This window comes from Oculina patagonica, chromosome 4, assembly GCF_052425735.1.
Source record: "Oculina patagonica isolate OP01 chromosome 4, crgOcupat, whole genome shotgun sequence".
Lineage (NCBI taxonomy): Eukaryota > Metazoa > Cnidaria > Anthozoa > Scleractinia > Oculinidae > Oculina > Oculina patagonica.
The window spans coordinates 12,109,741-12,126,427 of record NC_135761.1 but is presented as its reverse complement, the minus strand read 5'-3'; the positions used below and the strand labels follow the sequence as shown (position 1 = coordinate 12,126,427).

The 16,687-nt window shown below is 38.3% G+C and overlaps 2 protein-coding genes and 2 pseudogenes across 2 annotated transcripts in view; 3 read left to right on the top strand and 1 right to left on the bottom strand.

Annotated features, from left to right (window-relative positions):
- Nucleotides 1-282: 282 nt before the first annotated feature.
- Nucleotides 283-6,717, top strand: LOC144651489 (mitochondrial inner membrane protein OXA1L-like). Its single transcript, XM_078511436.1, has 7 exons — nt 283-383; nt 495-678; nt 2,469-2,929; nt 3,076-3,264; nt 4,084-4,188; nt 5,274-5,430; nt 6,378-6,717. The coding sequence occupies exons 1-7, from the start codon at nt 291-293 to the stop codon at nt 6,704-6,706; spliced, it is 1,518 nt and encodes a 505-aa protein (XP_078367562.1). The 5' UTR covers nt 283-290; the 3' UTR covers nt 6,707-6,717.
- A 2,950-nt stretch (nt 6,718-9,667) lies between these two features.
- Nucleotides 9,668-16,687, top strand: part of LOC144649556 (cyclic nucleotide-binding domain-containing protein 1-like) — a 21,317-nt gene continuing 14,297 nt past the window's right edge. Inside the window, exons 1-3 of the mRNA XM_078509068.1 lie at nt 9,668-9,840; nt 10,231-10,309; nt 16,311-16,424. Coding sequence (XP_078365194.1) covers nt 9,756-9,840; nt 10,231-10,309; nt 16,311-16,424 — 278 coding nt within the window. The 5' untranslated portion in view covers nt 9,668-9,755. The remainder of the gene's footprint in view (nt 9,841-10,230; nt 10,310-16,310; nt 16,425-16,687) is intronic.
- Nucleotides 11,297-11,407, bottom strand: LOC144652781 (5S ribosomal RNA; annotated as a pseudogene).
- Nucleotides 11,528-11,644, top strand: LOC144652761 (5S ribosomal RNA; annotated as a pseudogene).

Below are 16,687 nucleotides of genomic sequence, written 5' to 3'. Positions count from 1 at the left end.
AGTCCAGAAACTAGGCAGCTGGGAAGTGTGTTCAAAAAAATAGATACCACAGTTAATTCTTCCAAGAATAGTCGATCTTTGTTAAAAAAATGTCAAGCAAAATGAAAGCAGATAAACACTATTTTTGGCTTTATCGCTGGTGATTTTTTTGAGCCTGGGTATACTAGTTGATAAAATCTTGATGTTTTCGATACAATAGAAACTCCTGTTGTCCCTGAAGAGATCTGGGAACGAGATTAGTAGGTAGGGACATTTCCTTTTAGCATACTTGAAGTAGTTCTTCATCAAAGATGGCGGCCCTATTTGCACGTGTGAACTGGCCGATTCATAGAACGACGACATGCCTGAAAACTTTACGAATTTCAACGAAAATGAACAGTAAGGTAAGAAAATGTTTTGATGTACAATGGAAATGCTTCGTACGTCGAATAAGTGTTAGCCTTACTGATATTAAAGTACTCGTTCTTTCTACCGGCTCGCTGTGATATTTGCAGGGTTTTAATCCGTATAGCGGAGAAATCACTGCTCGAAATTATTTCACGGCTGGCGTGGCCAGGAGATCCAGCTATGGAACGGCAAGAACGTCTCAAGTACATAATTACAACGGTGCCAGGCATGGACTGTTTCCCTGGACACAAAGTGCAAGATGTTTTTCAGTGAGTGCCCGGAGCTCCGCGGGTGAGTAGGCATGATGGGATTACGTCATGTGACATTTATTCCTCAAACTACAGAGCTGCTAGAAAACTATTTCCACAAATAAAAACAAATGAGGGTATTGGGGAGCAACTAGTACAGAATGCAGGGCCTCTTTGGTCCACCGTATCGGAACACTTTATAAGACGAGGCATAACCAATACAGTCAACTATCGCCTTGCAGACACCCTGCTATTGCAGACACTCGCTATTACGGACAAAATCCAGATCACCGGCAAAAGAGGTTTGACTGGAAATGACTCCCCCTTTTAAGGACATCTCGCCATAACAGACACTAAACGGTGCCCGAGCCTGTCCGCTATAACAAGAGTTGACTGTAGATGCTATTCTTATTCAATGATATGCAATTAAGTGGCCCTGTATTCTGTAGTTTAGCAGGAAGTGGCTACTTGCTTTAGTACATGAGGCATTGATACAGTTTGAATAAAGTCAAAGCGTGTCTTATTCTAGGGGACTGTCTACATATTCCCAGACAACCCCACTAAAAATCCACTTGATGTTTACAAGTGGCCTCCCCCCCCCCCCCCCTCCTTAATGTCAATGTATCATTCCCCAGAGCCAAAGAATTCTCTGAATAGTTGGCATGACCATAACTTGTGTAACAAATACAGCAAAACCTCTCGTAAGCAGACACCCTTGGGACCAGGCTAGAAATAGTGTCCATTTAGGGAGGTCCCCTGTTTTATGAGTCAAATGAGTCTATGAGTCATGAGTCAATGAGTCAAGTGGATTTTACACAAAGTAGGATATTAGCTTTAATTTGTTAGGAAGGGTAGCACTAATTTCAAATTTATACCTCTAATTAAAGATTTGACTCATTGACTCATTTGACTCGTAAAAACTTTAGTCTCCCATTTAGGAGGTGTCCACTTATGTAAGGTAAGAAATGTAGTGTTGTGGAGGTGTCTGTCCACGGGATATGTCCCTTTGTGGTTCGACTGTAAGTATTTAGAATGCAACTTCTGTTTCCTAGCCTATGCAACATTAGTAGAAACTTAGCTGTGTTCTATTGGAAATCCGCGAATCTGATTGGTTCTCCCACTGTTTTCTATTCGCCGATAGAAAACAGTTGCGCGCGCGCGTAGCTCTAGCTCTCTTTAAGTTTTCTTGATTTTTGTCTTCAAAGTGCACAATATTGTAGGTTTTGGACTGCAATCCTTTAGAGTTTCTACTAAAACGATTAGACTACTCGCCTTCGTTTTCTATGAGCGATAGTCAACTCAGCTGCGCCTCGTTGACTATTTGCTCATAGAAAACTCGGGCTCGTAGTCTAATTGTTAATAAGTAAAAGGAAAGGTAAAGCCTGCTATTGAGCCAAGTGGCTCATCAGGCCAGAGCTTATCCCAGTTTCTTTAGCATTAAGCGACTAAGAGTATTGATACTCCCCGCTGGATAGAATGCTAGTCCTGTGCAGGGTTACCCCCAGCAGTAAATTCACCAGTACCCAATCATTTATACACCTGGGTGGAGAGAGGCACTGTAAGAGTTAAGTGTCTTGCCTAAGATCATAATGCAGTACCCCAGCCAGGGCTTGAACCTAGACTGCTCGATCCAACTGCTTGAGACATGAGTGTGTATGCTTTTAATTTTCCATTAAATTTTATTATGTTATTTTTGACTTTTGAGAGGGGGGAAGAGAATTAAAGACTGGTATGTCTTGACATCTATTCTTGTAATATCAATGTGAAACAGTAATGGATCAGTGACTAATATAAAGTACATCAGAAAAATGAAATATCTGATTTCTGTCATAGATAACACAGAACTTTTGCAAGACGAGAAGGTAACCAATCCTTTTCTACAAGAGAGCATGCCAGAATCAGCATTAGATCCCGTCACCACAAACAGCGAAATGCTAAAAGACATGGCAGATTCACTAACTGCTCTTGGCGAACCAAGCCTGTCAAGCTTAGGATTGGGAGGGTGGTCACCAATAGGCATCGTTCAACAGTGCCTGGAATTAGTCCATGTTTACGGTGATATATCATGGTGTGCGTCGGTTGCTCTTGTTACTGTATGCTTTCGTCTGTTGTGTCTTCCACTGGTCGTCAAGGCACAGGCAAATACTGCCAAACTGAACAATATCAAACCACAGATTGAAGAGATACAGGCAAAGATGAGGGAGCTGATGAATTCTCAGGATTCAGTTGCCCAGGCAACTGCGACTGCGAAGATGAAGCAGCTTTATCAGGATCATGACTGTCATCCATTTAAGGTAAAAAATGTGTTGTCGGTAGTCTTAAGGTACTTCAAGGTTTCACTGTAAGCCCACCTGAAAGTTGTGTTTAGCAAATATTAACTAGAGATCTTGTTTTCGAAATTTTACAGTATTTTAATTCCATATGGTCTGGTCTGTTTCAGAGTATACTTGGTCCTCTTGTTCAGATGCCACTTTTTATTTCGTTCTTCTTTGCTATTAGAAGAATGGCTTATTTACCTGTGGAATCATTCAAGACAGGAGGATATCTTTGGTTCCAAGACTTGACGTTATATGACCCATATTTTGTATTACCTATTATATGCAGTTTCTCCATGTTGGCATCAATAGAGGTAACAACAAGTGCATCTAATATATATCAAAATAATACAAGTGACTGTGTTTCATGGGGATATCCAAACACCGAAAAGAGAATTGAAAATACAACGTGCAGTGGAGTATTTTTGACGAAATTCGAGGTGTTTGGATAGCTGATGAAACAGTGTCTCAAGTGTTTGATATATCTTCTCAATCGAAACAAAAACTCCGGGGGTTTCAATAAAAGCTGAAGTGGGTAGCTTGTTTAAGTAGAGTAACAGACTGTTTTCTTTAATTACTTGAATCAGTTTAGAGAAAAAATGTAGCTGACTTCTCTGAGTGAAGTAAAGCAAAGTAAAAGTTGACACTTTTTGTTGGTCGTCGGTGCTTGTTGAAAGCAGTATATCCAGTTTTATTGTAGGCTAGCAGAAACTATGAATCTCAAGATTTTACATCGATGAAGCCAAGCAAAAAACATAACTGGAGACTCACTTCCAAGGGATAATCAACTAAATTCATTTTGGGTACATGTAATACTAATCAAAAACATTGCTACACAATATAATGCTGCCATTTGGGCCTTGCATTTTTATGGAATTGTGCGGTTCCAGAAAATATCCATCCCCCCACCATGGAGGGAATTGGAAATTCCAGAGGGGTAGGGGTGGGGGGTTATTTTTCTATACAAAAATGGAAATTCCGGAGAGGTGATGGGTCTTATCTGAAAATCCCTCCGTGTTAGGGGTATGGATATTTTCTGGAATCACACATTTGCACCATTTGCATGTGCAGGAAAAAGGAAAGAAAGGCAAAGCCCTTAAAATATTTCTGCTGCTGTTTTATTCATCTTTCAGCTTGGTGCTGATGCTGGCATTAGCAATCCTACCATGAAATCAATGAAGACAGTTATGCGAATCATGGCCGTGGCAATGATTCCACTGACAGCACAGTTTCCTGCTGTAAGTTGGACCATTTTTTCTTGTCTATTTTCTTACAACATTAGATGTTTGGTACAGTGTAGCAAAAAGAGTTACCCTTATAGTTTTGTTTCGCTCCCCCCCCCCCCCAATGACATGCAATAATTACACCAGCCTGTCAAATGAAGTGAACACTCTTTGGATTGGGTATTTTCAGCTTCTGGTCTTTTCTAATAAATTATGTGCCTTATTTGATTTGAACTCATTATTTTAATAGGTGTCCCTATTGCACAGTCTGCAGTAAACTCCCTTTGCAATATGTACCAAGTTGATGTTTAGGACTGTTTATAATAAAATGCTATGTACTTTCAAAATAACTGCTTTTCAGTAACAATAAACGACTGTACAAAAGTGGATGCCACTAGGGTGAGGATAGTAGAGGGTTTACGCATGATGCATTTTAAGGGCAAAATAGCTAGACTGGGATGAGTGAAAATAGCTAGAAGAGAAACAAGATTCATGAGTTTATAACAAAATCTGTTGTTTAAAGTATATGTTGTGGTTTAATTTTATATTTGGTTTAAAATTTTTCAAGCCAGTTTGATTTTTATTTTTCATTGTCTCATATTCATTATCATAATCTAAGACAAAAGGAAATAAAAATCAAACTGGTTTGAAAAATTTTAAACCAAAGATAAAATTAAACCACAACATATACATGACACAGGACCCCCTCCCCACACCAGTACCGTAGCTAGCAAATGGCAAGAAGAGGCACTTGCCTCCCCTAAATTTTAACCCAAAATTAAAAACAAAATACATTCAGGTGGGAAACTAATCCCGGTCAAGAGCCATTAGATTTCAAACTTTTCTGGGTGGTATGCCCCTAGATCCCCCTAGTGGCTCGCACTTTTGGCACTCACAACTTTTGCCTGGTCTGGCTATGGCCTCGCTCCCCTTACCTCTTTGCTACCCTCCAGGGTCCTGGATGTTCATGTATTTTTGTATGAATTGTATATAAGTGCTCTTTTTTGTATCTACACAGTTATAAAATGTGCCTCCTGTTTGTTGTAACAAAAGGACAGTATGTAGTTCAGGACTATTCTAACCGCTAGTCCTTGTTTTAGGCCATTTTCTCTTACTGGGTAACATCCAACATGTTTACAATTGGACAAGTGGCTTTTTTGAGGCAGCCTACAGTAAGGAAATGGATGGGTATCCCTGATATGAAAACATTTGAAAATCTTCCACCAACTGCAGGATTCTTGGAAAACATGAAGGCTGGTAAGCTATTACAACTGATTTTTGTACAGTGGCATGGGTATATCCATGAAGTACAACATTTGTTAAGCATGAGTGCCATGTGTTCTTGAAAGTTCTTCAGTTTCATCTGTTCTTTTAAGTTATGTAGCATAAATGTACATTCATTGATGGATTTGTGCATGATTAAGGTCCTGAAATTACTGTAAGCTAAATTTGATACTATAAATTTCAATAATAAACCGACACCCCCCCCCCCCCCAAACTTAAACCCAGAACTTGGATGGAAAATTTTTTCCAATGATAAGCCCCTGTTATGCAGGATTCTTATGTGCACAAGTTTTTCAGTTGCTTTGTCTTTTCCTTACATTAAATATAAGTCAGACCATTTTGGAAATCCAAAACAATTCCTCTTATTCATCTGAAAATAAGACCACCGAAAGGCCTTTTTTTCCAAAAAAACAAACAAAAAAAACAGGGCTTATTGACAGAGTTTTAGGGTATTTGATCCCTGGTGGTCTGACTTCCCTTGGGGACTGCCTACGGCTTGATATCTTGTATGGTCACTAACAGGAGGCTGGACTATTTGACATGCAATCCTATCGATATTTCTCATGTATATTCTATACTGCTGTTGAGACTTTTTACACCCGCTTTCAGTGTTACGTGCAAAGCGGCTTTCTATCGGCATCCATCTTTCGACATGCTAACCAAACAAGACGGATCAATATCCCCCAATCACAGGCCACTAGCATGACCTTCTGAACTTGTGGGCTCATTTGCATGAAACCAACACCTGTATACATCAGTTTTGATTGGCTAATTTCAAACAGCACGTCGAAAGATGGATGAAGAAAGATAGCTATGCACGTAACACTGAAAGCGGGTATAAATGACCCTCATGTGATATTTTATTAGTGAAATATTGAATGACCAAATCATGTTCAAAAATTCCGTACTGTTTCACACAGGCTATAAAAGCTCTCAAGAGGCTACCTACATCAGGCACGCAGAGAACATGAAAAGACAAAGAATGAAGGCTCTAGGAGAAGCTCCTCTGGAACCAACATACGAGTTCAACCCAAGAATTGAACAAAACCAGGAGGTCTTTAGCTTGCCAGACAACAGTGAAAGGAGCAACAAACGCAGGAACAGAAGACGGAAGGAGCAAACACCCCAAGGACGAAATGAACCCAAGGTTAAATACAACCAGGAGTTTTTTAGTGCTAAGACTCACCAGAAAGCAAAAAGTGAAAAGCTGAAAATGCGCCTGGGGCTCCCATGTGAATACATTAAATGAACCTTCGAGTTTGTGGTTGTTTGCTAAACTGTTTACTTACACAGAAGTGTACAGGAATTGGACGTTGGTTCACTGGTTAGAAAAGGACTTGTTTACACAACATCTAAATGTGATGACTTGTACACTGACTACAAATTCCCCTGTGTTCAGCAAATGTGGTCGATAGAACTGGGATAATCTATTTTTAAGCTAGAGTGGAAGATTTTTAGCTGGCGAAGGTTTTTGGAAGGACACCGCTGAGAAAAATTATAGCATATAGAAAACAGAAAAGGTGTCTCAAAAGCTTAAACTCTGGGTCTGGCGTGTGATACATAATTATTTTTAATTACAAAAGTATGCAACAACTAAAACATAATGCAGCAACTAAATCAAGTGTTTTGGCCGACTCGAAAATGTCAATTGAGATGTAAATATAAGCTACATAACCTAGAAACTCTCTCAAGGTTTAACAACTCCTAGTCCAGAATTATCAGCGAGGTTGACGTGTAATTTTTTCTCGCTTTTTACGTGTCCCACGTCAAGATTGATCAGAACCATGCAATTGTCATTCAGGACCGACAACGTGCTCACCAACCGTCCCCAAACATATGGATGTTCTTGTAGGCGTGATATATGCTACGGTGTATAAAATCAAAGTTTACGATGCAAAAAAACTTACTTTCAAATACAAGACCTCAAACTAATAGATCACTCAGGACAAAAACAAGCATCAAAGAGTTAATAATAAACTTAAATGGAACGATAATGGTTATAAGATTATTGTAGCTGCATGGTCAGCGCCGGTCCCCCTCTTTCATATCAGTAAGGGACGGACCGTTTTAAGACAAACAGTTTTTTCAGTGTCGTTGTCTGTGGAAACAATTTTTCCGGCTGCATCTTCTGCAGATAATGTTTTTTGATGTCTGCAAACAATTTATTTGGGCATTTTGCTTTTGCAAACAATTATTTCAGGATTTTCAATTCCCCCCCCTCCCCCCACCCCGTCCAAAAAATAATGGTCTGTCCCTAAGAAGACAAGGAATTTTCTACCAAGGAGAGTCAGTGTATGTATACAAAAATTATTTTTACCGTAAGAAGTGTATGGAGGCCTATGAAGAGATGTTTCGCGTTAACTTCGGGGAATAAAAAGTTCGTGAGAGTGGGATTGTTGACCTGACTTGTACAGTACACATTGTCGGAAGGTTATATTTTGAATTTTTCAAATGAACCATTTCTATAGTTTCTTAGCTGCCGCACCGACTTGTTGAATAAAACAGCACCATGATGGTGATTAAATGATTATAGTTCTATCTTATTTGCTGCTGTGTTTTCTCATTAAGTTGAACACATTTTCATTAGAGCAGTTTTCAATTGAGTGTCGTAAAACCAAAACCAAAGTAATCACTCTAGCCAATCACAAAGAACACAGACAATTCAGTGAACCAATCAAAACTCGAAGCAAATACATGTAGCCGGCACGAAGCGCGGGCGAGCGTGCGCGAGCGAGTGACGATTGGTTTTGGTTTTACTTCTGATTGGCTGAGAAAGTGGCGCGAGAGTTTTAAACCAATCACTGAGCGTAGTAATGCAAAACCAAAGCAAACGCGAATTACTTTCGACACTCAAGTGAAAATCGCTCTACTCGTTGACGCTCAGGCACCGCCGACCCCAGAACTGGGGTTCTTGAGCCTTGTTTTCACTAGCGACGCAAGCGCAAGCGCGATCACGCAAAAATGACAAATTTTGACCCTTGTGCTTGTGCTTGCCGCAAGCACAAGCATCAAAATGCAATGCGCTTGTGCTTTTGCTCGAGTCGAAGCCGTTTTCACGGAGAATTAAGAGCTGCGGAGAATTAAGAGCTTAATTACTTGCGCTTGTGCTTGCGTCGCTAGTGATAACCAGGCTTTACCATTTACACTAAACCATTCGGTTGGAAATTTCTTGAGTAAACGTTTCGACTTAACTCCGTTTTACAGAAGAAGGAAAAGGTTTAAAACGTACCCTAATTCACTTAAAAGACTGAAAAGAATACAAAAAATGTATCACAGTATCAGTCTAACCAGTCGCCCGTAATTTACAAAATGTTCCGAATTATTTGATTTTTTCAACCGGAACTTTGGTAATTTGGAGATAGACTATTTTGGAAATTACCAAGGGAAAAGCCCTAGGAACGAGATTGAGGATTCCAATTAGTTATTAGATGCCTCGATTGTGTGGTCGCAGCTTTACTTCTCCCTGATAGCCGCTTCTTAGGGTAGAAGCAAGCTGCGAAAGAGTATGAGCGTGATTCGCACGAGTAGAGAAAACGCAACGATTCGCGCCGAAAGTCGAAGCCTGGCCACGCCGGCTAGAGCCTGCGGGAGTTGCTCGTTGATCATAAATTACTGTTCCCTCAAAGTCAAAACAATAAGCAGCAAAATAGAGAATATTAATCATTACAGAAAAGTTATTTGGCTCAAAATAGGAAGTAATGAAGATTGAAAATTTTGCAAGTTTGTTTATGGTCCATATATGCACAGGAAATTAAATTCTTACAACAATTTCCGTCCGAGAACAATTTTTTAGATCCACACATAATTAAAAAGTTTGTATGGTGTCGGCCAAGTCATCGGAAATGGGAATTGTTATCAATTAAATAATACAGTAATCAACAAAGTAAAAATTGATGGAGAAAAAAAACTTTTTCGAATCCGTGAGTTCGATGCTTTCACTGATGACACTGATGTGTTTCATTTCGTTCTCTTATCAAAGAGAAGAGCGAAGAGCTACGGCTTTACATTAGTTGTTTTAATTTATTCTTTTGGATTTCCACTTGCTTCTGTATTTGATCTTCTCTATTTATCTTTAGCAAAAAAGAATGGCTGCTCAGTTGAAGTATGAAAGTATCTCTTTAATTTTTGCCGCCATTTTAGATAAGGGTCACATGACTCCGGGTGCTATGGTAACGTGTAGCGCGCGCAGAGTCTTCTAATTTTCAAGATGGCGGCTTCGCCAACTCAAAGTGGAACGGAAAAGCGCTGAGCTTAGAATCGTAACATATCTTCTGTATTATTTCATCTTCTCTTTAAAAATGAAAACTTTAACGCAACATAAACATGACACCGGTGGTTGGAGTGCAAAATTTGGCGAAGAAACGAGAAAGCAAAGGCATCCATGTAAGTGTTTAGGCGAAAATATTTTCCTTCACTATCAACTTTAGAACTATAAGCTTACTGTAAATAATGCTTCTGTTTCGCATTATATATCCAAATTGGTCAATGCCTAGCTTGCATTTATCGAGATTGGATACATGCAAGAACTATAGAAAACTCGATGCACGTTCAGATAAAATTTAATTTGGGTAGGCCATAGGAGCTTTAATAATAAATAAACAACTGAAATTATAATTGACATTAGAACTGCATTTGTGGAAAAATATCATTGCTATGCGAAGGAGTTTAAGATTATGGTGAACTAAACTTTTATCCTGTATTACTGGCATTTAGATAGTAAGTATCTGCTAGTCATCTGGAGGATTGTCACTCGTACGTATTTTTTTTACACAGTGCCTAAGCTTGTTGGCCTTCCTGATATAAACTACAGTGGTCTTCAGTGGCTGTGTGGTATTGAAGGTTTGGGTGAGAGGTATGTAATAATCAACATCAACTTGTTTGTGCTTTATTTCCTCCCTGATACTGGTATAGGTAAGTCCAGGGCTGTCAAAAATAGCCGGCAGCCGAAAAAAATCGTCACGTTCTTCGCCAAGGTACGTTCAGGGACATCCTCTGATTCTTCAGCTGCCTACCTCAAAAGTAAGGCCATCTACCTCAATCTGTCTTCAAGCCCTGGTTCTTACCAGAAGGCGTTTAATTCTGGTTAACATGGTATTAAGCGACAGGGAGTACCGGTAATTTGCTACCCCTCCCCCCTCTATTGATGGGATGCTGGTCGGTTGTTGGCTACCCCCAGCATCTCTGATACGATAAAATATTGTGACATTGCTCCTTTAAAGTTAGAGAAACAGTGTAATACACTGAGACCCAGACCTCTTGATCTGAAATTTAACATACCAAGTACTAAGTACAACTGGGTGACCCTATTCGGCGGAATGGCGGAATGACGGAACGGCACGGCGGAATGGCGGAATGGCGGAATATCCTAAAACGCGGAATGACGGAAAATCCTAAAACGCGGAATGACGGAATATCCTAAAACGCGGAATTGTGAAACATTAAAAAAAGAAGCAACAACAGAAACAAAAACAAACAAACAAAAGGAAAATTATAACTGCTAACTTTTAAGGCTAAGAATGTCGCTAAGAATGATTCAGGTACTTTAACTTGTGGATATTTGTCGCTGTGACAGAAAAGCCAACTTGTTTACAGCGGCTGCTAGCAGTAGAAAACCAGAAAACAGTAAATATAACCCATAGACGAAGGGTTCTTTATATATCTTCTTAATCCTTCGAAGGATACTCGAGTGATCGAGGGAGGATTTTGTTATTTTACAGAGTTCTTGTCCCGCTCGAGACAATGAACGTATAAAGCCGAAGTACGCTAACGAAGCCGTTAGAAAGAAAACGAAAGGACCTGAAATTAACTGAGTTTGTACTGATAAATTAAAAAAAAGGAAATCCAGAACAAGGGGTTTCCAGATGGTCACCCATCCAAGTACTAACCCCGCCCAACAGGGCTTAACTTTGGCGATCGGATGAGAACCGTTGTTTTCCATGTGGTATCAGAAAGAGAGCGTAAATCAGCTTATAACAGTGTAAATCCACTTAAATCATCGTTCAAAAGATCCATTATAACCAGGTGTTTCTGTTCTTTATTTGCATGACTCTTGTAAGTCTTTGCTTCGTCTGGGACTGATACCACAAGGAAAACACTGGTTCTCGTCTGATCGCTAAAGTTAAGCCCTGTTGGGCGGGGTTAGTACTTGGATGGGTGACCATCTGGAAATCCCTTGTTGTGGGTTTCCTTTTTTAAATTCTCAGTACGAACTCAGTAAATTTCAGGCCCTTTCGTTTTCTTTCTAACGGCTTCGTTAAAGAACTTCGGCTTTATACATTTCATTGTCTCGAGCGGGACGACAACCGGCTGTAATTTTACGAAATCCTCCCAGTCGATCACTCGAGTGTCCTACCTCGAAATCCCGGCTTCGAAGGATTTAAAAAAAAAAGATATGTAAAGAACCCTTCGTCTATGGGTTATATTTACTGTTTTCTGGTTTTCTACTGCTAGCAGCCGCTGTAAACAAGTTGGCTTTTCTGTCACAGCGACGAATATCCACAAGTTAAAGTACCTGAATCATTCTTAGCGACATTCTTAGCCTTAAAAGTTAGCAGTTATAATTTTCCTTTTGTTTGTTTGTTTTTGTTTGTGTTGTTGCTTCTTTTTTTAATGTTTCACAATTCCGCGTTTTAGGATATTCCGTCATTCCGCGTTTTAGGATTTTCCGTCATTCCGCGTTTTAGGATATTCCACCATTCCGCCATTCCGCCGTGCCGTTCCGTCATTCCGCCATTCCGCCGAATAGGGTCACCCGTACAACTCATGATGTAGACTGGGATGCATTCTCATCCCCAGAGCCACTTGTCCCTCTTAGCTGACAGAGCCTGGGGCATGAGGAACAAAAGGCCCTTAAGGGACACATGATTTGATTGGACAGTTTTTTAACAAAGAATTTAAATCTAACCAATCAAATCAACTGAAGTGGTAACCTGTAATGGATTTGAAGCCCATGGGGAAATAGCAATGCTCCTAGCCACTTCATGTTGCCAAACTGGCAAACTGGAATTCATGTGGGACCGCAATACTTATAAACAACAAGGCCAATTGTACAGTGCTTTCCACAACTCCGGATCCCTCGGGGCGCTTTATTATTTCTAAAATACAAGTCGATGACAAAGTTTATGTTCTTGTTAATATTTATGCACCAAACAAAGATAAAGATTCGGTCCAATTCTTTAACAAATTGCACACCTTGCTTCAAACTGAAAATTTAGATTCTGAGGAGAATATTATTTTAGGCGGTGATTTCAATTGTCCTTTAAACCCAACTCTAGATAAACGAGGGGGCATTATGATACCAAGAAAATCGGTCGTGAGTAGCATAGAATGTTTGCAAAATGAACTCGATCTGATTGATATCTGGAGAGTGCAAAATCCTCAGACAAAAAGCTTCACTTGGAGTCAAAACTCACCGACAGTACTGTGTCGTCTAGATTTCTGGCTCATCTCTAACAATCTTTGTGATTTTGTCAATTCCACTGACATTATACCTGCGATACGAACTGACCATGCGGCAATAAGTTTAATTCTCGGTAAAGTTGGAGAGGTAAAAGGACCTGGAATGTGGAAAATGAATGTCACACTTTTAGATGACGAAGAATATCTGAATTACCTAAGTGTTAATATTCCAAAATGGAAATCAGAGGACGAAAAAGAATTATCAAACAAACGCTCGGTTTGGGATTGGATCAAATACAACATCAGAAAACACAATATTAAGTACTCTAAAGACAAAGCTAAACAGAGAATCGACAAGGAAAGAATAATTCAACAGGAATACAAAGAAGCAACTAGGCAGTTTGAAAATGATCCAAGTGATTTGAACAGATGTTGTCTGAATGAGATTAAAGAAAAACTGGAATTATTGTATGAAGAGAAAACAAAAGGAATAATTGTACGAGCAAGAGCTCGCTGGCATGAGCACGGAGAAAGAAGTACTAAATACTTTTTAAATTTAGAGAAAAGAAATCACGTCAAAAAACATATTAGAAAGCTGCTAATTAGCGGCGCGATTATAACTGATCCTTACCGTATACTTACCGAACAGAAAAATTTTTATCACAACTTATACAAAACAAGTTCGACAGACACCGATTCTATCAAGTCGTTTTTAGATAATTTAAACATACCTCAATTGTCTGAAGATCAGAAGCAATCATGTGAAGGCCAAATTACAATTGACGAATGCAAACGGATTTTAGAAACTTTTCAAAACAACAAGTCCCCTGGAAATGATGGAATACCAATCGAATTCTATAAAAGCTGTTGGAATCTTATTTGTGAACCGTTCATTAATTGCGTAAATGAGTCCTTTGAAAATGAAGAAATGTCCAACTCCCAAAAGCAAGCTGTTATTACTTTAATAGAAAAACAAGGAAAAGATCGCACGTTGATGGAAAATTGGAGACCCATCTCGCTTGTCAATGTCGATGCCAAAATAATATCGAAAGTAATTGCTTCTAGACTTAAAGATGTCCTACCTCACATTATTCACTGCTCAAACCGGTTACGTTAAAGATCGTTATATTGGTGAGACGGTAAGATCGATTCTTGACATCATGGATTTCACGGAAAGAGAAAATATACCTGGTCTGTTGATATTCATAGATTTTCGAAAAGCTTTTGATACTTTAGAATGGAACTTTTTGTTTAAATGCCTGGATGCTTTTAATTTTGGCCCTGAATTCAAGCGTTGGATAAGTACTTTTTATAAAAATATTCAAAGTTGTGTGATAAATAATGGAATGTCATCAGAATACTTTAATCTTACACGTGGAGTCAGGCAAGGTGATCCTTTGTCTCCATATCTCTTCCTTTTAGCTGTCGAGAGTTTAGCGATTGCCGTTAGGGAAAACGAAGAAATAAAAGGAATTGCAATTGAACGACAAGAAACTAAACTTTTACAATATGCCGACGATACAACTGCTGTTCTTTCTGACTTAGAGTCAGCCCACAAACTTTTTCAGTTATTGGACAAATTTAGAAAACTCTCAGGTTTAAAGGTCAATAGTTCAAAGACAGAGGGACTGTGGTTAGGCTCTTTGAAAGGAAATGAAATGAAACCGCTTGGAATCAAATGGCCGCAAGATCCTATAAAAGCACTCGGGATCTTCTTCACATACGATAAAAAACTGCTCTATTTAAAGAACTTCTCAGAAAAACTCGACAAGATAAAAAAATTGATCAATATCTGGTCTTCTAGAGGTTTATCTCTCTATGGGAAGGTTACTATCATCAAAACTTTGCTCCTACCGAAGGTTGTTTACATATCCTCTTTGTTACCTACCCCTGAAAATATAATTAAGGAACTAAACCAATTGATATACAAATTTTTATGGAAAGGTAAAGACAAAGTAACCAGGGTATCTGCGATAAATAACTATGAGGAAGGAGGAATCAAAATGGTTGATATTGAAAGCACGATCAAATCTCTCCGCCTCTCCTGGATGAAAAGAATCTTTAGTGATAATTCCGGCACATGGAAGACATATTTAGAATATCTTCTAACGAAGGAAGGTGGCTTCTATCTTTTCAATTGCAACTATAACATTAAAGATTTAACTACAAATTCTCAATTCTATAGAGAACTATTGAAGTGGTGGTCTGAATTTCGCACAGAAAATGCAGCTGACACCAATTGGAAAAACTTAATTTGGAATAACCACGAAATAAGAATAAACAACAAACCAGTTTTCTATAAAAGGTACTTTAATTATGGAATTCGGACCGTGGAAGATCTGCGCTTTGATCTTGACAATATTGATTCCTATGAATTACTTGCGAAACATATAGAGAAGACGAACTTTCTGGAATGGACTGGTCTACGCCATTCTGTACCGCCCAATTTAAGAAATACCAATTTTGTTCCAGATTACGCAGAACTGAATCCATCTTTTAAGATTGACGGCTGCCTTTTCGATGTTACTAAAAAGAAATCAAAGGATTACTACTCTCTTTTTGTCCGTAAAAAGGCACGCTTTCCTAATATTGCACAAAAACTTAAGTGTGAATTTAATTTATCCGATGAAGCATTGAAAAAAGCATTTTTTCTTCCTCATTCAGTTGCTTTTGAGCCATATGTCAAGGCCTTTCAGTTTAAGGTATTAAACTCGATACTTTATACAAATTCAAAATTACATAAAATCGGTTACATTGAAGATGATCTGTGTTCTTTCTGCAAACGGGAATCAGAGACAATACAACATTTCTTTTTTGACTGTTCCTACTCAATTTCCTTTTGGAAGGATTTTGAATCATATTACTTAACTTTGACAAAGCAACAAATACATCTCAATTTGAAAGATGTTGTAGTCGGTGTTCTAACTCCGGAACGTCCCTTACTAAATTATCTATTACTTGTAGGAAAAATTTACTTATGGGGTTGCAGAAGAAACAATGAACTTCCGAATATAAGAGGTTATAAATTAAAAGTAGCATTAAAGTATGAAACAGAGAAATACATTTGTACTAAAAATAATACATTAGATATATTAAAGAAGAAATGGGAAATGTAAATGCTAAGTTGTTAACTTAGATATACATTGTATAAGGCTCAAACAGGTGTAACTTTGCTATGTAATTCTTGTATGTAATTGTGTGATTGTGTGATGAGTGAGCGAGCGAGTGGGTAAGTAGGTTTAAGGTTTAATGTAAAAACTCGTAATGTTGTTAAGTATTGTTAGTGGTATAAGTAGTAGCTTGTATTGTAAATAGTGTATGTAACTATGTGTTATGCAAATAAAAATTATTAAAACAAAAAAAAAAAAAAAAAAAAAAAAAAAATGTTGCCAAACTGGTGTAAAACATAATATACACTCCTTGTTTTTTTTGTTTTTTTTTTTAATCCATCCCAGGGACAGACCATCAACATCAGAAGCTCATGAGTTCTTTTTGGCTAACTACCCAAAGATGTTTAACAGGCCCAGACAACAAACTTTACACTTGTCACTAGATTCTACACAACAAAGGTAACAGAATATTCACAATAAAAGAAAATTAATATATTTTAAGACATTTTTTGCTATGACTGTTCAAAATTAACTTTAAATCAAAGAAATTGAAATTAACAAGTTTTAAAACTGAAGAAGAAAAAAAAAAGCGCCAAAAAGTAAGGAAACCAAAACACAACAAGCTACATGACTATGCTGGTTAAGACTGGAGATTACTCACTAAATGAATACTAGTAACTTGCCAACAGTTCAAGGTGTACCATCATTTAACAATGTAAAAT

Excerpts from the sequence above, each read along its gene's own strand:
- LOC144651489 (XM_078511436.1), top strand. The coding sequence starts at position 291 with ATGGCGGCCCTATTTGCACGTGTGAACTGGCCGATTCATAGAACGACG. Across the intron at positions 384-494 it reads CAACGAAAATGAACAGTAAG|GGTTTTAATCCGTATAGCGG; the intron begins GTAAGAAAATGT and ends TGATATTTGCAG. Across the intron at positions 679-2,468 it reads GAGTGCCCGGAGCTCCGCGG|ATAACACAGAACTTTTGCAA; the intron begins GTGAGTAGGCAT and ends TTTCTGTCATAG.